Source organism: Anser brachyrhynchus, assembly GCF_964034855.1.
Source record: "Anser brachyrhynchus genome assembly, chromosome: 2".
Lineage (NCBI taxonomy): Eukaryota > Metazoa > Chordata > Aves > Anseriformes > Anatidae > Anser > Anser brachyrhynchus.
This window is the reverse complement of record NC_137695.1, coordinates 53,211,264-53,234,197: the sequence shown is the minus strand read 5'-3', so window position 1 is coordinate 53,234,197 and position 22,934 is coordinate 53,211,264. Positions and strand designations below refer to the sequence as shown.

The following is a 22,934-nucleotide window of genomic DNA, read 5'->3' as shown; positions in this document are numbered from 1 at the left end:
AGAAAAAGCAATATATCTTAAAAGCGTTTTCAGAATCCTATGAAAGTTTATGAAATTTACTGCTATTGCTAAGTGAAAAACATTACTGTCTTCCCTTGTAAGAAAGTAGCAACAAAGCAAAATGAATAAATCTTACAGAAATCATCTTCATCATGACAAAATGCTTGCATGGAACTTTATCTGTGCAAGCCTAAATTCAAAATGAAATAATCCTTCTGGCAGGACTACATTTTGTAAACAATGGCACACCAACATAATGACAGCATGGCTTTCTACCACAATGGCAACACTAGACACAGCCACAACATATTAAGAACATCAATTCTGTAACAGAGCCATATTGTATCGTGATCATTACATGTGAAAATAAGACCTGGTACGATTCAAAGGCTGACTTTTATTGTAGGGATAAAGCCTCTTACCTTGAAAAGACTGTTTGGCTCTGTCCACTAGTTCTTCAATGGGATAGCTTGCTAGGTCTCCTCTGGCATGCTTAGTTTTGCAGTAAGTACACGCATTAAGACACCTGTTTGGAAGATGAAAATAATCAGTTTCTTCCCAAGAAAGCCTTTACATGCACAACTATCTTAAGAACACCTGAAAGAAAGAGCTTTTATATGTACAACCAAACAAATAATAGTATTCTGTTTTAAAATCAACAAACTAAACTGATCTGAAGAGTGTTTTGCTCTCATACTTCCTTAAAATATCCTTCACATCTACAGAGAGGATGAGAAAAATGATCAGCGGAAAACACGTATTCCAATTCAAAGAGTGGGAATTTACATCTCTTTAGAAAGCTATAACAGAATTAACAGTTGTTCACTACTAAATCATTACTAAAGACAAATATCCAGACTTTCAGTCCCACTATTACACAAAAATTCTAACCTAAACAAGGAGAGGAAAATAAAAATTAATAAATCATGAAAACTATGCATAGATTTTAAGTAGTCTGTATCCTTGAAAACACATTTGAGTTGGATTTTCCTTATTTCGTTTAGCTTTTATAAGCTAAAATAAATAATATTTTTAAATAATATTTTAAATATTTAAATAATTTTGAATATTTAAATATTAAAAAATTAAATAATATAATTTATAAGCAAAATAAATAATATAATAAAGACCGAGTCATCAACAGGGAAAACAGGTTGGTACAAAAGATCTCAGCTTATACAAGTCTCCCATAAGAAACTAGAGGAACAAAGTAAATGCTTTTAATTTACTTGAAATGGCAGTAAAGGCAGATTCATTCAAAGTAAGAGCAGGAAAGGATAAAAAACAAAACAAACACAAAAAAAAAACCAACATATCACTCACTGCAGGTTTTACTTGGATTAGCTTTTGGATCCTGGTCGTACCATGAATGTAAAAAACACAACGTTAAGAGGTGTTCATTATACTTCTTTTTCCCCCTTCTCCCTTTTTAAAGCTGACATGGGCCTACATTTTTAATAGGTTAAATTGTTTCAAACTTAAAAAAAAAACAAACAAAAAAAAAAAAAAACAACTCTTGTTCACGGCTATTGGACCTTAAATTCTTACAGCTTCAACATAGTAAAGGACTTGGGTGCTGAAAAAAACTAATGCTGGAAATACAGGAGTATTATTATATAACTTTCGAAAGAGTAATGAAGAGGCATATATAGAACTGGGTGGTTTCTGAAGGACAAGGCACCAGCTATAAGGCTGTTTACCACTTGGATATATTATCTTGTCTTCTATTAGTGTCTAATAACTCCATGACTAGGTAATTGCTGCTTTGCAAACTGTAAAGGTTTTCCTTACCAAAGATTCCACCTCAAACATTGGTTATACCTTGTTTGCACAATCAGTGGATTGGGAAGTGGAGAAAATTGCTCAGGTATTCTCAGGTGCCCTTCTGCCCCTCAGCTTGACCCTGAGACCTTCCTCCACTGATCCAATCCTACTTTCTGCTATAGGACATTTAGAGAATTCTGGATTCTCTCTGCTAGACTGGATGTTGAAAATTATGGATTAACTTATTTACATATAATATTTATTCTTTCTTATCAGATCACGACGTCTGATTTTAGTGTCCATTTTACAGAAGAAATCTTTAAAGAGACTTGACCATAGCGATAAGCATGTTCTACTAAGAACTAAAACTGTATATGAAGTAACCTGCCGTTCAGTAAAATATACAACGGTTGATTAAAAATTGGGGGAAAAAAAAAGAATTCTAAATCTGAACCTTTACAACCTGCTCCAGGTGCTTCATTCCCACCCAACGACAATTTATCACCTGTCAGACCTTTTTTTGTTTCTTGCTTTTCTTTTGCAAATCAAGAGCCTTTCACTGTGCAGGATTTAAAGCTTGTTTAATAGAGTAGCATTTGAAATCAAGCGTATGAGCAGATAATTATTTTATGCTTGACCTGTGTCCCCTATTTAGCAAACGAAAACATCTTCTACTACGTACTAAAAGAGGGGAGATTAAGATTAGAGGTTAGGAGGAAATTCTTCACTCAGAGGGTGGTGAGGCACTGGCACAGGCTGCCCAGAGCAGCTGTGGATGCCCCATCCCTGGAGGTGTTCAAGGCCAGGCTGGATGGGGCTTTGGGCAGCCTGGTCTGGTGGGAGGTGTCCCTGTCCATGGCAGGGGGTTGGCACTGGGTGGTCTTCAAGGTCCCTTCCAACCTGAGCCACTCTATGATTCTATCCTGTGTCACTGGCCATCTGCAATATGTCACACAGGGCTTTCTTTCCCTTATAGCCCCAGAGGGCACTCATTTCTCCATTTCCCATCCATGATTCTTTCGAACACCTTCAAATTCTTCCAGGCTTGCAAAGAACGTCTCCCTCTTCTTCCCCCTCTCCCTCCCTTCACTTTCTTTGATGACAACTCTCCATTCAACCCACCACTTCATTTCTAAGATGGCTGCCCTCCAGTCATCCCACTGCCACACTCCTTCCTCTCCATATCATTCACTTTCTTTCTAAGCCAGCTTTCTTCCACAAAGCTTTCTCAGCCAGCTTTCTTCCCCAAAAGCAGCATTATAGATTGGCGAAGCACGTGGCCACATCCTCACCATACTGCTACCCCTGCCTTCAGCAGCCTGGTGCGGTGGTTGGCACTGGCTTACAGAGAGCTTCCACCCACCACTTGCTCACTCCTCCCCTCAGGGGCATAAAGCAAGGAAGAATGGCAACCAGGAAGCTCGTGGGTCGAGAAAAAGGTGGGGAGATCACCCATCAATTGCTATCACGGGAAAACCATGGGGAAAATTAATTTATTGCCAAGTAAATATAAACTTAATCCCAAACCTTTCCTCTCCCTCTCCCAAGCCTCACTTCACTCCTTCACTCCAGTCTTCAAGACACATCCTGCCCAGAGCAGCAAGGACTAGCACGGGGCAGCCCTGCTAGCACCTGGGCACCCAAACGCAGTATGCTGGGCTGAAAAGAGTGCTGAAAGAAAATGCTGGCATGGGAGAATACTGCAGGCAAAGCGCTATCTATACCTTTACAAGGACACCTTATAAGCAGTCCCATCGAACGCCATGTTGTATTTGTTAGCCCACTGATGGAAGATGTTTGTTACTGCATCGTTACAGGTGAGGCACGCAGCAGGAGCTTGAAAGCCTGTATTCATTACAGCTCCAGCAGGGTAGAAAGACCTCCTCTGCCATTTAAAGAAAAATAATACTGAGTGAATAAACAAATAAATAAAAACAAAACATTTACCTGTTACTTATAGGCTGACCTACAGGTGTTTTGTTTGGTTGGTTGTTTTGGTTTTGCTTGTTTGTTTGTTTCTTTTAGTTCTCAGTTTATTTTTTTCAGATCTACTTTCATTTCAAGGAAATGCAAAATCTGTTTCATAGTGGAAGCATCTGCTCTTTTGCAACAATACACAATGGTTTGGCTTACACTGGTGATATTTGCACTAATCTTTTTTTTTTCCAAAGCAAGTAAAATTGCCAGTTATTTTGACAATTTTCTCAGGTCATCAAGAGCAGATTTAATTTGAAACAATCCTGCCCCGTGACCCAAGCCGTGCTCTCCACTTTTGATTTCTGATCAGTGTCCTAGGAATGTCTGAAAAATCCTAGGTCAGACATCACAACATGGGTACGTACACTAATCAGACTTTCCTTCACCTTTATCTAGTGTCTAGAAGAAATTTTATATTCCCCAAAGCTCACCATTGCCCCCACAGGTACCATAAAACAAAAGATTACTTAAACACTGTCCCTTCTATCCACAGAGGAGAATTTTTTTCAGCCATCAGTAAAGAAGGGACGTACGAAGATTTTATTTCTTGGGGTGAAGTAAATTATTAAACTCAAATTTAATTTTAAACTTTTCTTCCTTAAGCTGGGATTTGGGAAGAAAAAAATGATACCAATAACTTTTACTATTTACTTCAATTTACAAACTCTAAATACAAATTTGTTGGAAAAGTTTGTGTTTCAATGGAAAGATTACTACCAATTCTTTGTCACCTCTAACTGTAACCCTGCATGAAAAGGAAACTTTAATGGACCTTCTTCAAGATGGGTTACTTCATCATAAGCTTGATAACAATCTATAATTTCCACAGCACTGACATTTAAAATAAACTTCTAACTTTATTCCTTGGTGATAGATATAAATAGCACAGAAAGTGAAATCCTAATATTCCAAAATGTTCCCAAGTCTTTGTAATAATATCTGGTCCACAGCCTGATTTCAGAAAGGACAAATCAAATACTGGACATATGGAATTCAAGTTGGTAAGTCACACCATCACAAATGACACTGCAACATAATTTAGTGATAGGTTTTAATAGTATATCATTAAATGCAAGAAGTCTCCATGAATAGTATTTTTAAGTAATAAAATTATCGTTTTATTATTCATTTTATTCATTATTTTCGTTATTAGGTCCCCCTACTTAAGAACATTTTGTGTCTTTTGTTTTTTTAAACTTCTTTACAAATTGTTTTTGTCTATGTACTTTTTTTCCTCTAAATAAAGTATTAAAAAGGATATGATCACCTTTATCCTGAAAAAAGATATGAGCAAGGCACCAGACAGAAAAGAAACAAGTCATCAAGGTTATTTAATTTGACTGCAAAGGTCAGAAAATGAATAGCATTATCCACTAATCTAATATGAATGGATGAGCCCAAATCTAAACTAGCATCAACATACAGTAAAAAGGATTGTTTATGCTATTTACATAGAATTTGTTTTGTTGTCATATCGTTCCATTTAGAACATAAAGAAAGTCGTATATTACCTCTTGCTCTTTTTCTTATGATTTATGCACAAATCATATATGTATTATTCACTGTATGTATTTTACTCTGCATTTGGATAATAGTATTTATTACACAGCAAGAGTACTGAGTACCAAGAGAACTAAGTACTAAGCAACAGTACTAAATAGTGAAGTTATAAATCTCTGAACCTTGAGGATAAGTTTCATATCTTCAATATTCCTTTTCTAAAAGACCTAACAATTTTTGACTCATCTCTCACTGCCTCTTCTCTTTACAACTTGGTATCTAGAAACGTATGAAAAAACACAGCTAGTATCCAACCATATTTATAGTAAAGAACATACACTAGTTTCTCGTGCATCCTTATAGTTGCTTTATAGGCAAATATTTTTTTAATATAAGTCCTGGGCTTGGTCACAGAGAGAGATTGGAAAAGTGTAGCAATAAGTGGGGAAAAAGAAGGGGAAGTTATTCTCCGAATGTTTACGATTGTTTCTAAAAGCTTTATTATTATAGTCTTTAAGTACACTTCAGGGGGGTCACTGATTTAATTTTGGGTAGGGGCTGAAAGCTGGGATTTGGAAGCAGACTTTCTACCAAGTCTACACCCAATTAATTAAATCCTGTTATAAAAATATTGTCTAATGTGTAACTAATTTGGTCCATCTTTTTTTGTTAATCAAAGAGGATAATGAAAACAAAATGAAATAATGAAAACAAAATGAGCGACTTTGATGTAATATAGAAGAGGATGAATTTTAGAAAACAAACAAAAAAGAATACTTCTAAATCCTATTTGTATCATACTTGTTAATTCCAATTTGGAAAATAATTAATCTTTTGGACTGCAGCTGACAAAAAATGCAGATTTTAAACACTATTTGTAGGAATGCTGAACTAACCACTTTTCATAGGTCTTAGAATTATCTTCTCCTAAAAGTATAAATTTATAACTCAACCACAAGTATAAGTACATGTAGGGTGTTTGTTTTTTCTCCCAGTAAGCCAACCTCTATTCCAAGTTTCTAGCATAACAAATTATTCATAAATCCATGCTCCCACATCTTCAGACCACAGTCTACCAGCTGGAAAAAGGTTTTTGGGAACTCTGGAGAACCTGTTTCAGTGCCTCACCACCCTCTAAGTAAAGAATTTCTTCCTTAATCTGAGTGTTGCGTCACACTAAGCGTCATTCACCAGCAAGTGGATCTTATAAAACAAGCCCAGTAGGTAAAATTTCCTTAAAAATCAGACTTTATCACAGCTGAAAATCAAATACACAGGACTAAAAAGCCAGCAGGCTAGTAGTTGCAAACATATATTTGTGTGTGTGTTAACATGGAAACCTTCTTCAAACATTTATAGTTGGTTTATAAATACTGCTTTCTATTAATACAGGTCAAAACTTATTGCATAGAGATACCATAGAAATTTATGGAAAAAAAATCTTAATGGTCATCATGTTTGCAATCACCAACTTGTTTTGGATAAAGATTTTAGGGTTTTGTTTTCTGGAATCACTAAATCCTGTTTTTCCAACATCTTACGTTTAATAAAGTAGTTTGCATTATTAACCTTTTGCTTTGAATTATTAATATTTATTCATCCATGTGCCCAATACAGAGAAATATTTCACAACAACATAAATATTATCCACAGACAGATTAATACCATGGGGATAGTTAAAAAGTTTTTGCACGTTACCGAACTGAACTTCATTGACATTTTGGTCAAGTGCCTGAAATTTTGTTGTAGAGACAGGAAACAGTGGTCTTCACATTGTTCAGTTAGTATGTGCTCAAGCAGTGCATTAGATTAAGCAGGCTCTTCATTTTCAAAACAGTAATATTCCTCATAAAACACACACTTCACATTAAAGGCTAGCCCTTACAGATGGAACTAATTAGAAGTAAGAATACTCATGACATGGCAGACAAATAAGGACTTCCCTTCAGTGGAACTAATCAGTGGATTTCAGCAGCAGATGAGAACGAGCGCATAGACAAGGAGCAAAATCTTGGTTCCTCTTAAATTACTAAGAGCTGCGCCACTATGTTTAGTGAAGACAGGATTCCACCCTCAGATACTGGAAGTATAAAACATCTTTCATTGAAGGATGAGAAAACAGCTCAATTACAGACAGTGGTGTGCAATTAGTGTGCTATTCACTCACATTTAATGTGATTGACCAAGACCAAACATCTGTGAGCAAGATGGAAGAGCTGCATAGCCGTGACAGTGTCATATGACAGAAGATCCCTGCTGCTCTGTGGGTGGTTAATTTGGGGCAAGGAGGGCAGTACGGCCCTCTTCATTTCCTGAATAATCCAGTAAATTCTTGCTTGGTATCAACCTAATGAGCTTGTTAAAAAAAAAAAAAAAAAGGGAAAAAAAAAAACCACCAGTCCTCAGCTGATGATCTCCCAAATTAGAAATTCAAGGAAGTAAAATATCATTAGCCACAACTGACTCAAAACATTTACTAATATCTGCTTTTATGAGATATGACTAGTTGTATAAATCCAGGGTTTTATGAAGCTTGCTCTAAAAATAAATAAATCTGCCAGTAGCACACCACCCCTAACAGTATGCTGGAACACACATCAGTACAAATACAGAAAGATTGCTCGTAACAGTCACCCTCACCAGCTCTCTGCACTTACCACCAGACTTCCTTAGGCAGCCTCAATAATTCCAGCACAAGAGTATTTTGCATTAACATACAGCAGCTGTCCTGAAAGGGAAGCATGACTTGCTTGTTTCAAAGTACAGTTCACAGAAAAGGTTTAGGCTTTTGTAAAATACTTTTAGTTTGTATTAAATGTAGTTTTGATAAAAAATGCTCTGTAATGTGAGCAAAGGGAATATTCCCTTTGCAGGCTTGATTGAGCAAAAGAAACAATGGAATATATACTCTCAAGAGACGAAAGGGAGATGGATACTACCCAAAACTTACTTAGCAAGAGCTAGTAGAATTCTACAAATGGTTTTCTTGTTAGGTTACAAAGATTTGTAAAATCATAACAACAGCCTTAACTCTATTTATAGAGTTAAATATTATGAATATTTGTTATTATTTTATCTCCATAAATGCTACCTTACACTTCCAAATTTTTTAAATCTTATCAAGCCTAACTGCAATTGATCAGGACCAAAAAAAAAAACAAAAAAACAGTTTATGAAAGAGAAAATATGCCTACTGCACCTGACTTGTTTTCAGGAAACTGTTATTGCACTTCAGTTCAGACATTTTACAATAAAGCTTTTCAATCCACTATGGCATGGAAGATATTTGCCTTTAAAAATCTGGGGCATGGGAAGTTGTTTTCACTTTAAAAAAGATTTGGGATTTAAAGTGTTTGGAAACAGTGGCAAGCTATTTCTCATCAAGGCTAATCTGTCAAAGCAGCAAACCACATTATTACAGAAATATTGTTTCCACTGGTTTGTTCAAAGTGAGCTTGGACATGAGCCATAATGGCTATGCCACATAGATACACTCAACATTACAACAAAAGTTCTGTGATAAAAACAGGACTTCTCTGAAACTATGTTTGTAGCCAACCATTTTAGAAACTGCAATGCCTACTCAAAAAGAAAATGCCTCTCAACAGAACTTTAGCAAAAATAGGATGGCCCTTCAAGACACTGTGCAGTGTGTGGGACTGTACATTATTTTCTCAAGGTGTGATGCAACTATCAGATGCTATTTTTTAATTCTACAATCTATTCCAAGCACAGAAAGATCCTAAGAAGAAAACATTTGTAGAATTCTACTAGCTTTTGTTTACTAAGTTTTGAGTAGTAGGATCAAGGTATATTACCATTTTGTTCTTCCAAAGACCTTTGAAGCCAGTGCTTTATTTCGTAATGTCTCACCAGTTCCTATCAAAAGGAATTTGGAGACAAGGCGGCCCAGTTAGTTTGATAAGCTATAATATGATTTAATTCTGTACTTTAAATATTTGCATTTTGTGAAACTGAATTCCAGCAGTCAAGTGCAGGTAATTCAAAGGGCACAGCTATGTAGTTATACCATCACACATTGAATTTGTTCACTTTTAAGGCCAACGATTTAACATTAGCAAAATCGAGTGCATCAATGTCACAGTGTTTATCTAAAGAGATGTTTTATCAATTATTCTGCCTCCAAAGTTCTGCAATTATTTGAATTATTTCAGCATTCTAGATTGACATTAAAGGGTAAAGCAATCTACCACAAAGCTGCATACATTGGTGTTCCCCCTCCCTGATCTACAATCGTGCATTGCTAGGTGTTTACTGGAAACTGCAATGACTTTCTCTGCAATTCAAACTACAGCTCTGTGATTCACAGAGTCATAAGTTATTTTAGAAGCATTTCCAAATAGCTGCTGGGCTACACAGACCACAACTTTGAGGGCAGATCATGACAGTCACTAATGTAAGAAAGCATCTCAGCTGAAATAGCACAGGTAGATAAATGAGGTTCTGTGACTGCACAGAGCAGAATATGCCACAGAACTGTAACTGCCAGTAATTGATTCTTTCAACACTTCATACAGAGCAACAACATTTGGAGGTCCATGACTCCTGGTCTCAGTCAAATAGAAGTAATTAAGGCAGTAGAAATAAAGAGTTAGGACAGAAACACTCTAGACAGAAAAGATAGTTTCTTAGAAATCTGGTCACAGCTAATCCTCAAGATGCAGTGGCGGAATACCCCAACAATTCAGCATGCATAAGCAACTGCTATTCTCAGCTCCCTCCTAATAAACAGCAGTAATTGGAAAATAACCTCTGAGGAAAGGATTTTTGGAGGCTTGCTTTAATTTATAAAGTTTGAGAGCTGTGAATTCACAGTTGCCTTAGTATTTAAAGCATCAAACAGTATAATTTCATTAAAGAAAAACTCTACTGGGGACAGATAACTTAGCGTAACACATACAGAATGCGCTGAAAAGCCTAATTGGCTTAGTAATGAACAATTTCATAAGCTTTCAAAAATTCAGCTTTCAAAGTTTTCTAGCAGAATAGCAACTATGAAAAGAACAACTTTGACCAAGTAGCAGGGGGAGATGATAAACACATTTAGAGTTCTGTTTCAGGAATAAAGCATCTCAGCTGATCTCCACAAAGGGAAGGAGAAAAATGAGAGGGGGAGATTAGGGGAGTCAAGTGTCTTTCTACAAGCAATCTACTTTATTTACCATGCATCTTCACAATGTTAGCAGCTCCTGAATCACCCTTGCAGAAAGCAAGGTTGAAAAGTAGACCACTGCCTGTGATAAGAGCTATTGTTTTTACTTCCTGAATGGCTTTTGGGACAGACCCTTTTAGAGTGGTGAAATCTCAGAGGAAACATTAGGCTGCAGTTAATTCTGTAGCATGCAGCAGGTATCACATGGATTCTTGGGAAAAAAAGGTATTGTTTTTGTACTGGTCAAAACATCCTGGAGGGAAAAAGTTGTATTTCAACAGCGGTGAGACTACCAGGCTTAATTTAGAATTTATCTGAGATTGCCATCGGACCATTTTCCAAAAAAGTACTTGTACAATGTCTGTGGGAAAGTGGATCTGAATTGTCTGCGTAAAATAATGGCAGAAATAAGTACTTAATAAAAACAAACTCACCATTTATAACCTAGAAAGAATTGCTTCCAATGACTGCGTCTACACAAACCTTTCTGCCCCCAAACGGCCTACCAGTTGTAGCAGTAGAAATGCTATAAACTATGATGTGGACAAGAATCTAAGTATTATCTAAAATTAATACTATGCTGCTGCTCTTAAATGTCATCTCTGTGCCCTGTGATAAACCAGTTAGTCTTAGTGGGAAAAAAAAAAAGGTACATGCAGCAGTAAAAAGAGATACATGCTTCAAGTATATCATCTTTGCTATGTATCGCTTTGTCTACTTAAAATGAGAGAAGACCACACATATCAACATAATTGCCCAATCTGAAATCTGTTTGAGATTTTCTAAGCAGTTTAATGGACTGATTTACACAGTTATATAAATCTAATGACTGATTTATTTTAAAACTAGAAATTTAAACCGGGATCTTATATCTGCATTTAAGAGTCTCCAAGGAGATTTTCACAAGCAAATGAATCCCTGATACAGCTATCCCTGATATAGCTAAGTCAGTCTGATTATCTTCATGGACATACTGCCCTAGCACCTTTTAAGGATCTCGAAGAAAATACTAGTTAAGGTACTGGCTATTGAAAAATTAGACAGTCTTACTTGAATTACTAGGCAACCTAACATTTAAGTGATTTTCTCATTATTTTATAGTGTTACAGTTTGAAGTATATTAAAATGTATTTTACTGTAAAAATACAAATAAAAGCATACTGACAGTGCAGAAAAACAGGAAGCAGTAACCTTTAGTTACCAAATAACTAATCATCCTCAACTGCTCCATCTGCTTTAACTTCTCTAAATTTCTTCCCTTCCAAGGATTCCTCAGTTTTTGTTTGTTTGTTTTTAACTTTTCTTCTTCTATTTTCTTCCTAACTTTTTCCTGTTGTCTTGTGTTCAGTGACCATGGTGCCGGCAACTCTCCTGTGGTGTCCTCACGTCCCAGTGACTGGAACAGTCTGACTTTCTTCCAAACTGGTTGGCTAGTGTTTGTGTGCTTTGATTTCCTCTTTAACCACTCAAGTCTGTGGTGAGTCTGAAACTTTTCCAGTTCAACTGCTGCCAGCTTTGACAGAAACCATAACTTGCACGGCTGCTTTTATTTTTTATGTTTTTTATAAGCACAAAGACATCTAGTTTTTATCTGTTTAGACTTAACTTGAAGAAAATTCTCTTGATTTTTTTTTCTTTTCCTTTTTGTAACCTTCATTGCAACTCAGATAGTTATGTTCAGTCATTTAAAAGAAAATCAGAAGTGTCATGAATTAAGCCTCTAATGCATAAATCAGAGCATTCAAAAAAGGCCACAGAGCCCCTTGGGGAGTCAGGATCTAAACAGCCTCTAGACATTACAGACTGAAAAATACACAAGAGGCAGCCCTAGCCATCAAAAGCAAAGCTAAAAAAAAAAAAAAAAAAAGAGTGGACAGACAAAACACAAATTAGCTAAGCAATTCAGTTGTTTACAGACCCTAGTCAACACTTAAATAAATGGAAGTTTCTTCATATACCCACAGAAGCATTTGGCTACAAGAACATTATCCTTGCAATGGCTGACTTGAAACGATTTTGCAATCTTAACAGCGCTCTTAAAAAAGACCCAGTCTTTAGGATGACAGGAGTTTTGCGCTGGCTGCCTTTGAAACAGAATTTCACAGGCTGTTTAACAGACCCTATAAGCCAACGCTGCTACAAACAGTACTGTTTTGTTCAGCGAGCACTGCAGACCAACTTCCCAGAGCTGCAGCAATCCTTTCGCAAATAAATAGGGTTGATGATGTCATACTGTAAGACATTTGTTTGCCTGTATTAGCCTGGGTCAAAATGACATTTTCCTTGTGAGGCAGAATGGGCTGAAGCAGAAGAGGTGACGTGACCTTGCCTTGTACAAGGTGACTGAGCCTAGGGGAGGGTGGGAGACGTCACGTACCTTGATTTCAGGCAGGCACCCACCACAGGCCGCCCATAGATCCCTTAAAACCTAATTTATTTCATAGGAAGTGAAGAAGTAGTCAACAAAGTGGATGAAAAACTGGCCATGCTGCTGGGCTCAAATGGTTGTGGTCAGCAGTACAAAGTCTAACTGGTGGTTGGTTAGGATGGGTGCTCCTCAGGGACTGATGCTGAGGCCAGCGTTATTTCATGTCTCACTAACAAGGTGGCTGAAGGGATGTAACGCATCCACAGCAAATCCCATGCTGGAGGTGGGGGAAACAGTTCATGTGGTGGAGGCCAAGCCTGCTCTTCTGAGGGATCACAGCACCCCGCAGAGATGTGCCAACAGGAACTTCATAAAATTCAACAACTGCAAGTAAAAAGCTCCAAGTCTGGGACAGAATAATCCCACACAGACATGCAGGAGGGGAAGGAGGCTGACTGTCTAGAAAGCACCTTTACAGATAAGGACTTAGGCAAAGGATCCAGGCAGGCGATAAACTGAACATGAGTCAGCAGCATGTCCTTACAGTGAAGAAGGTCATTGCTCTGTGCAACTGGACTACACACACAAGAATGAAACCAACAGGCTGAAACGATTAGTGCCTTCTGCTCCGCACTGTTAAGACTGCATCTGTAATGCTGCGTCCAGCTCCAATCGCCCTAGACCAAGACAGACAGAGATATGAGAGCAAGCAAGTAGATAGGAGGGCCACCAGGACAATTTGGGGAATTTTCGTGCATGACACATGAGGAGAAGCTGAGAAAACTGTGTTTGTTAAGCGTTAAGAAGACGACATCTTCCTGCAGTCTACAAAGAGCTAATGGGAGGGTACAAAAAAGATAGAGCCAGGCTGGTTTTGGAGTTCAAGGTCTGAGGATGAAAAGCGAGGGACAGATGTACAGAGTGAACTGCAATCAGAAGAAGTACTTTACTATGACAGTGGCCAAGTACTGGAACAGGCTGTGCCACAGCTGATCTCACCTCTTTGAGAGACTGGAACCCAACACCAGCACTATCCTTTTTTAGAGCCCAAAGACTTGCTCTGCTCCAGCACCAAGCCTGCATGGACAAGTGCATGCCCACATGTGTGTGTGTGAGGCAAACATCTATGAGAAGCACACGCTCCAAACACCGTGTGAAGCCTTGCTTCAGCTAGCGGGGTAAGAAAAGCAAGATGAGAAACCCATTCAGAGAAGGACCAAGTCTGGCCTACACAAGGAGAAATAAAGAAGAGCATTAACTGAAAGATACTATGAATGGTGACAACAATCAATAACTTTGGTTCCATTTGTTATCACATTCTTCCAGAATGTGAGACTAACTCAATACTTGCTATATATTCATGATACTTATGCAAGCATGCTATAGCACTTTCAGGTTTAACATTATAGAGAAACAGGAATGGACTTCCTCTGACAGGTCTGTTGGAGCACATAGCCAACAGCCACTCATGAACTAAACATTCCCAAGCATGCTATTGAAGCTATGGTCAGCCAAGAGTTCACAGAAAAAAATACGAGAACTCACCGAATGCAGAGATAACAACAAAGATACCAATTCTGCACAAATTAGTTTTCAGCTTTCATCCACAAGAACAAAGGATATGTGGAAGGTGTACTTTATCCATACACTGAACATTAAGAAGGTGCATATGTGGGCATTCCTTAATGCCTATTCAGTTATGGAGTGCTTTATGAATTGCTTTTTTGTTGTTGTTTTTTTTGGCTATCCATCACCTTTGAGCAACATTAGTCAGTATGCCTCTAAATTTAATATGGAGTCATACGAATAGTAACTGTGCAAAGCCCATAACTTATCGTCCTGAGGGAATTGTATTTGTACTTCTCCATATTCCTCTGAAATGTTCTAATCAAACCAAATTGTAAACATGACCTACCAAAAAAACAAAAAGGGCAAAAATCTGTCAGTTTTGCTATATCTGGCCACATTTAAACATGTGAATTCACTTAACTGAAATTCACTTAAGAATCCTAAACTCTCTTCCGCTAACACACCTGCATCGTAAGTGTAAAAGAAATTGATGTGGGGGGGAGGAAAACCTGAATGTATCGTATGAACAGCAACACACACAACAGCATATTGAGCATCTGTTCACGTCTAAGGCAGCTTATACAAACTACAGATTCTGAGTTTCTTGTCTCAGTAGACTTAATAGAGATCGTTCTCTTTCTTTACACTTCGCTTTTCAGAAGAGCATTATTCCTTTTGGAAAACAAAGCCATTTCAGCCGATCTAGACTAACACAGAAAAGCCACTGTTTCTACCAAATACTTATGGTATCACTTTCGCAATTACACTTCAAATGGGGCCATTACTTTTCTCCACACGTTAATTGCATAAGAATACAATTCAACATATAATATTAAACAATATTCATAAAATATTCAAGATATAACTAAGATAAACCCTAGATACTCCTAAAGAAAGTATGGATGACAGCAGATACCAGAGTTCTAACAGGAGATAGGTATAGCAATATTACTTTCATGAGGCATCAATTAACTATAAGTGCTATCTAAAAGAATATACATAAATCAGGTACCCATCACTTTGCCAAAAGTATTTTCCCAAATTCTTGTACATTTATGTATTGAAATCACATTATTAAAATCATAAAAGAATACTGTGTGTTTTTTTCTGCTTTTGCAGAAAGAATCATAAACTAGACCAACATATGCAGCTGAATAGCCTACAAGGAAAATGGCACTGTAACACAAATACCAGGAAGTCTCAAGTACAGCTAAAGAAACAAAATCGATTCACACTGAAAATCTCCTTCACAGTATTTTAACAGTTGTCAGACAGAGCGAGTCTTATTCTTTCGAAAATATGTATTTCTCCCCACACACAAGAATAGGGCAAACACGCAGATCTACTTTGGTTGTTGTGTTTCAGCACTGTTTTCATACAATGTACCAGAGAGCTGCAGCCTACACACCATTTCTCAGCAACAATATCTTTATTTTTGTACAATTTGAAATTCAGTTGGCAGATTGAGGGCATTTTTCCAACCACAAACATTTTTGGAACATTTTTTTGAACAATGTATGTTCAAACAAATGTTTGCAGCTACAGATCCTAAAAAAATCCTAGTTAAAATGTGCTTATTTTAACCTGCATTAATTGTATACTCACATGCTCATCTCATCCAGCCATCCTGCCGCCCTCCCCTCCACCCTCAAATAGATGGAATTTTTGATATTAAAGACAGTTTAGATATAAAAAATTGAGGTTAAACTGTATTTAGAGAACAAGGGAAAAGAAGATGAACTCTAATACACAGCTGTCATGTTCGAAAGAGGTGATACTGTGAAAGAAGAATGGGGAAGCCATAATAAAACAATCCTTCAGACTGCACCCATTGCTGTTAAAGTAACATGGCACCTAAAAAACATACAGCAAGTACCATCACTTCACACCTACATCTATTTTTCAAGATCATTTTACAGTACATTACATGTTTTCTGTTCTTTTACTTTAGTTAACTGTTACCATTTTATTGAAAGGTATGGCTTCACTCCCATATTTGACTACAAACTACACTTTCTCACTGTCTCTCTTCTCAGAGAAACAACGGTTGTTAAGTACATAAGGGTAGAAGGAATCGGTAATCTAGATGGAGGGCCTAGCTTACATTTAATGATCGAAATTCCCATTACAGTCCCTGAAATAAGTTCTGCAGCTGTCTGAATTGCAAAAGAATGCTTATGTTAGATGTTAGTTGGTTATAAAGTGTCTGGAGAATGGAATTTGCACTAGCTTGGCTTTCAGTATGGACGCAAGGGATGTATGATTAGCACGTGAGAGGCTACAACATCTTTAGGAAAAGGGAACCTCTATAAACAAGAAAGAACTAAACAGCACTGCAGTAAACGGTACATGTTCTTTGTTACTTTGGTTCTTTTACGTACAGATATTTCTAACTGACTTGGAGTATATGGCCTGTTTCCACAAAAAAAAAAAAAAAAAGCTAGATTATGATTTTAACAAGTCCAAGAAACACTTCTGAAGATCAGCTACAGTTACAGTAAGATTCCCTTGTAAATCTAGCATTTCCCTACAAACTGCAGATACAAACCACTAAGTGAAACACGAGTTTATGCCTTCAATTCAAGCAAAATGGCTAAGCCTAGAGGAGACATAACTACTAACCCTTTAGTCTGAATTCAAATGTTATTAAAATGTTTACAGCATGCATGGTGAATAGATGTCACTATATTATCTTGAATTACAGAACTGTAAGTTAATTCATTAAAAAGTGCTGAACTATATAGCTGAACTTTCCTAAAGATGCTGATACTTACATAGTTTAAGCTGTAATAGTGTTTTCCCTCTATTACTTAAAACTTGCTTCTTCACTTTTCAACTATTTTCAGCTATTCCTCATTTAAGTGGTAAAATGAAAAACAAAAGTTAGTGCATTTTACTTCACTAAAGAATTATTCCTAAAGCAAAAAAAGTTCTAGTATGTGTGAGTAATTCTATTAAAGCACTACACTATTTTACTTTTTGAAGTAGGAGGTATGGGTGCATGACCTATACTTTTGGAAAGGAAAAGCTTATCAAGGAAACATAATTTGCAGAAAAACACTCTACACCAATAGTAAAGGGAGTTCTTTAAACTCTTTAGCAAACGATGTAAAACAAACTGATGGAAACCAGGAATGTGGATGACTAAAGAAACCCTTCAGTAAACATGCCCCCAGCTGTAGTGTGCAGTGTAATACCAACTTAAACTGTGGAGACTCAATCTACCTTCTGAAAAATGATTAAACTTCAGAAGCTAAGCAACATTATACGATGTACATGACTAACTGCATACTCACTAAAAACAAAAACCACTAGACATTTATCTCTTAAAAACAGAAAAGATACCAAGTCTGGCACCAGTCTGCGATGCAAGCAAGACCATGTGATACTTAGACACTTGTGTATTAGTTTAAAAATAAGTTAGATAAGCATGTGATGAGTGACAATTTTGTACTTGACCTTTGCTTAAATAGCTGCTTTTCACAAAGTCCACACAAATATCAACAAAATTCCTTTTTAAAAAAAGCTAAAAACTCTACTTCTCATCTACAGTCTTGAAAATAAACTCTAAAAACAAAATTCTGCATGATTACTTTAGGAAAAATAGAAAACATGCTTTGCAGCAGGAATTCAGAAAAAGAAAAGAAAAAAAAAGCATTGAAGTCTTCTTGTAAATCAGACTGATGAAATTCAGCATCTTAAGCTACAGAGACAGAAGCTTGGGGTGGATATTTCCAGTGGGAATATTTCACTCTGCCTAGCAGGCAAGGAATTTGGAAACAGAGTTCCTCTTTCCGGAGACTGAACAGGCATACAGTATTGCACAGGAAATGCTTTTAAATCAGGAAATGGGGATGCATTCTGCATGGAATAAGAAACCCAAAGTTAAAAAGAAATACCATAAACTATAAGTGCCAAATCACAACTACCTCTGAGTGGAGGTCTCTACTAGTATTAAACTATTAACATCCACCATGTTTGTCTTTGAATCCTTCTGGGCTTTTCCATTACCATGGGCTTTTATTTACATATCACAGAATGGCTGATGTGGGAAGGGACCTCTGGAGCTCATCTGGTCCAGCTCAGAGCAGGGACAACTCAAGCAGGTTACTCAGGGCTGTGTCCAGTTGGGTTCTGAAGGTCTCCAAGGAGGGAGACTCCACCACCCCTCCGAGAAACCTGTGCCGGTGCTCTGTTGCCCGCACAATACAGAAGTGCTTCCTGATGTTCAGAGGAATCCTCCTGTTTCCAGTTTGTGCCCATCACCTCTTGTCCTGGCACTGGGCACCACTGGAAAGAGCCTGGCTCCGTTGTCCTTACGCACAAAATACACACATGAATTCTAGTATGCCAATGTCTCTTGCACTGGGGAGCCCAAAACTGGACCCAGCACTCCAGGTGTGCATCACCAAGGCTGAGCAGAGGGGAAGGATCACCTCCGTGACCTGCTGGAGATGCTCTGCCTAATGCAGCCCGGGAGGCTGTTGGTGTTTGTCACAAGGGCATGGTGCTGGCTTACGCTTACAATGTATGTTTATTTGTGAAAACAAGCCTAGAAAAATGTTTTTTGCACACTTTAAACAGAAGGTAATGGGATTTATATAATAGCTTCATATTTTCAGGCTAATTCCACAGTAAATTTTGTGCTTTACCAACACAAGTATTATCATGGAAGTATGTGGGTGATATTATCAGGTTTCAGAGGCCTAATAATAACCAGTTAATGATATTTCTTGTAGCACAAAGCATTCATTTAGGCATCTTCCTCCATTCAGTGTACTCAATATAGAGAGTAAAGACCTAAATCTGCCAATATTTTACCAGGAATTAGAAGTCTGACTTAAAGTCCCCAGTCATTCCTAAAAGAAAAAAAAAAAAATCTCCACAAAAAGGGGCAACCAACAATAATTCTGAAAACAACAACATCCATAACTACAGGAATAATGTAGTTAGTCATGAATAAAAAAAATAAAGTGTTAAAATGAAAAATTAAACTGTCACTTCTTAACAAAGAAGTGACACCTTAACAAAGAAGTGACACCTCTCCCCTCATGAGTAACCTTTCTTTTTCCTGAAATCAAAGCCAAATATATCTATGGCAGAAATGTTGACCTAAAAAAATCAGACAAGTAGATTCCATCTATAAGAATAGATCCTGTTTTAAGCAATACTGCCACAATCCCACCAACAGGATAACCTGATTTCTAGACTCCCTGGCAACGATATGCAATGCAAACAGGAAAGCTTTTGGACTTGCAGTTGTGTCTGCAAGAAGGGAAATTAACAGGAATCATCCCCCATCCACATACAGTGAGTTCCAATTTTCATAAAAGAAGCACTTGCTTCTGGGGGCATTTCATCTGGATTCATATTCTTGTTAAGCAGTGCAACAGGAGTCCATGAAGAAGGAAATAAAAGGAAACAGATTCAACAGAGGTCTAAGGACCTACCTCCTTGGCATGATGTTATACAGGAGCTAATACTACCCTGTCAACCATATTTAGGCAAAATACATAAAGACCTTTCATGGTTGTAAGGATGTTTTGTGTAATGATGAGTCAGAAGCCCTTTATCAGACTTACGAAAAAAGCTTCAGGGACTATACTTGAGATACTGACATAGGCAGCTCTTACTTTCACAAGTTTTATAGACTATAGTCAAACTACATAGGCATACCTAGAATTACTTGATTTTCTAGACCCAGTAGTCAGTACATTTGACTGAAGCCTTCTGTACATCTTACACTATTACTGTGTAAGATGTAACTCTTCCTTAGCAGAAGAGAATACAGAATATTTGTACAAGTCTCACTCTTCAAAGGAACATAACAGGTCCCAGCACTCTGAAGAAACATACTTTTTTTTGTTATAGGCTATATATGGATATGTGGTCTTGTTTTACCATGATTTCCTCTCTATTGAGAGTAGACTTAAGAAAAACAAGAATAGCAATTTGAATAATAGAATTAACAAGTAATCTCTGCAAAGAGAGTGAAAATTCATTAAAGATTTTCACTGGGTGCAGTGCATTAATTTGTTTCACTTACGGATCCCAAATAAAACTATGGATCAGTCAGAGGGGAACTGTCTCTAGACACTTCCCAAATCTTCACTTTTTTGAAAATAAGATAAAACCACACAGATAGACATGGCTCTCCATGTCATCCCACAATTGGTATACAGTTGTGGAAGGAAGAAATTACCTTTTCTTTCAGCCTGTCCAGACCTTTTTCCCCCCCCTCCATTTGGTGAAGATCTATTGCAAGGTGCTCTACAGTATAAGAGTATAGACACACCTCAGCATTTTGGGGGATCTTCTGAGTATCCTCATGTCCTAAAGCAGCAACTTTCAGGTAAATATCTTAACTCTGAAGGGACCAGAAACTCATTTCTGCTAGCAGATAATTTAGTAAAGCACATATTTTGTTTATTGAATAAGATTAGTCTTGGTGCAAGAAAAAAAAAAAAAAGTTAAAGCAGCTACTCAAGAAGTTAAAGCAAGTATTTCAACAGCTTTTTATTAAGCCCCCCTGCTGGAGAAAAAGTTACGTTCCCACAAAAATTTAAAATGTTATTGCCTAAATTCCATGACTGGGGGCAAGGATCCCTTAAAGTGCCCCTTTCAATCTTATTTATTCTTGGTTTAAATACTATCTCTTCTCAAATGCATCTTGGAGTAAAAACAAAAGGAGCACAGAAATCTGCTCTGTTTTACATTTTATTAAACTATGTGAAGCACAAATTCAGTATAACCTGTTTTTACAATTAGGAATCTGATTTTTTTTAAAAAAATATATTGCATTTCAAGAGTGACAGTCAAGAATAGTAATGCAGAAAGTATGCAAATCATGAGACCTTATTAACACTAGCAGTAAGAATTTTCAGAATTAAAATACAAAGAGTAGTTTTACGTTTCTTGTTTTGAGTAGTGTCCATCCCCCCACCATCCGTCTGTGTACCCCCCCCCAACACAATTAGGAAACCATATGAAAATGACACGAAACACTTGAAATAATGTTAGGATTAATAATCAACAACATGTTACATTGGATTTTGTGCCACCTATTCTACCTGCCAATCAGAATTTTAATATTCAATGTTTCAGTTTCTTTTTTTTTGTTTGTTCTGTTTAAAAATCCATTTAATTCAGCAATTTTTCACTTTTATCACATAATGATGTTTACAGATAAATCACCTTTTTCCTGCCTGTTTTTCGAATCTTAAGAATTCATACAAGTCAATGAGATTCCAACAAGAAACTGCCTTCATGTACTTTGGCATTTAGCAAATAACGTAACATCTTCTTTGGAGCCCACCCACCTTATTCAGGGAAAACTTTTCTAATTAAAATTATCTCTAACCCAAGCCTAAGAACAAATCTAAGCACAAGGTGTGTCCACTACCAAATCACCCAATTCTGATTCCTCTTTTTACACATCCCTTAAGGCATTTCCCTGACAGCTCTCAAAAAAAAAAAAAAAATCTACCTTGACCCATAAGGACACACGAGATACTTCAGTCATACTTCAGTCAGATCCTTTGACATGTTTTCATTTTTGTTCACATTTAAGAGTCATACCAACACAAGCAAAAGAGCTTATTAATATTAGGCAACTCAAAGTTATCCAATTCTGCTCTTGAGCAGTAAAGACACAGACACTTAAGTTCAAACACTTAAGTTGTGTAACACTTTAAAACAGGCCATTAAAAACCCAGAATTATGAGTATGTAAAAGCATAGGCATTTCTTAAACTAACATTCTGAAAGACGGTATTTTTTCAAAACAATTTCTTCTCTTGTGCTTGCCTTGTTTTTCCAATTTTGATTTTTCTATGTGACAAGCTGGGACTGAAGGCAACACAATATCAATTATAAGTATGACATACGAGGTTATTTTTCAATATTTATTGTAATCTGAGAAACGAATAAAATGTTTCTCAGGATTCTGGCCAGATTTCCCCTAGGAAATACATGTGGGCGTTAAGAGAAGGGATGCAAATGAATATGCCTTTCTCAACAAGGAGAAACTTATTTCCAACCTCAGAAAGAATACCGATATCAGAAATAAGTCTGTATAAAATTGCATGCAACTTCAAAACCATCTTTTCTCATCCAAGCAGACGAGGATATGTAGCTCACTGTTATCCAAAAATACTTCTTTGCTTCTGTTTGTAAGCACCCACCAAAAAGGCAGGCAGGAAGCCCCCTTACAATATTCTGTGCTAACCTGTTATCAGGTTCCTGTACATTAAAGCTGTCTCATTTTCTGGATCATTGTTCAAGATAATCAGGAATGTAGTACTGAAAAGAATCATCTGAAATTGCAGGAAACTGTACATCACGTCTACACAAAAGGAGATCAAGCTTGTTTCCCTGCACACACATCTCCTCCCCTCACGGTTTTACTCAAAATTTGGGGATTGAGTTAAATTCTGGTGACCTTCCTTTTGGGTTAACAGAAATACAGCTGCGCAGTGTGGGAAGCCACCTAGTGACGAAGGAGCACAAATATGCCTGAAGCTGCCCAAAGCTTTAATAAGATGACGCAGTTGGAGCATGTGATTACTGCTGTTTTTCTCACTGA

The 22,934-nt window shown here is 37.1% G+C and overlaps 1 protein-coding gene across 2 annotated transcripts in view; it reads right to left on the bottom strand.

The window, feature by feature from the left end:
- The window catches only part of CDKAL1 (CDKAL1 threonylcarbamoyladenosine tRNA methylthiotransferase), a 438,076-nt gene that overhangs the window by 240,850 nt on the left and 174,292 nt on the right, over window positions 1-22,934 (bottom strand). For both annotated transcript variants that reach the window (XM_080578147.1, XM_080578148.1), the window contains one exon: window positions 423-526. In XM_080578147.1, coding sequence (XP_080434273.1) covers window positions 423-526 — 104 coding nt within the window. The remainder of the gene's footprint in view (window positions 1-422; window positions 527-22,934) is intronic.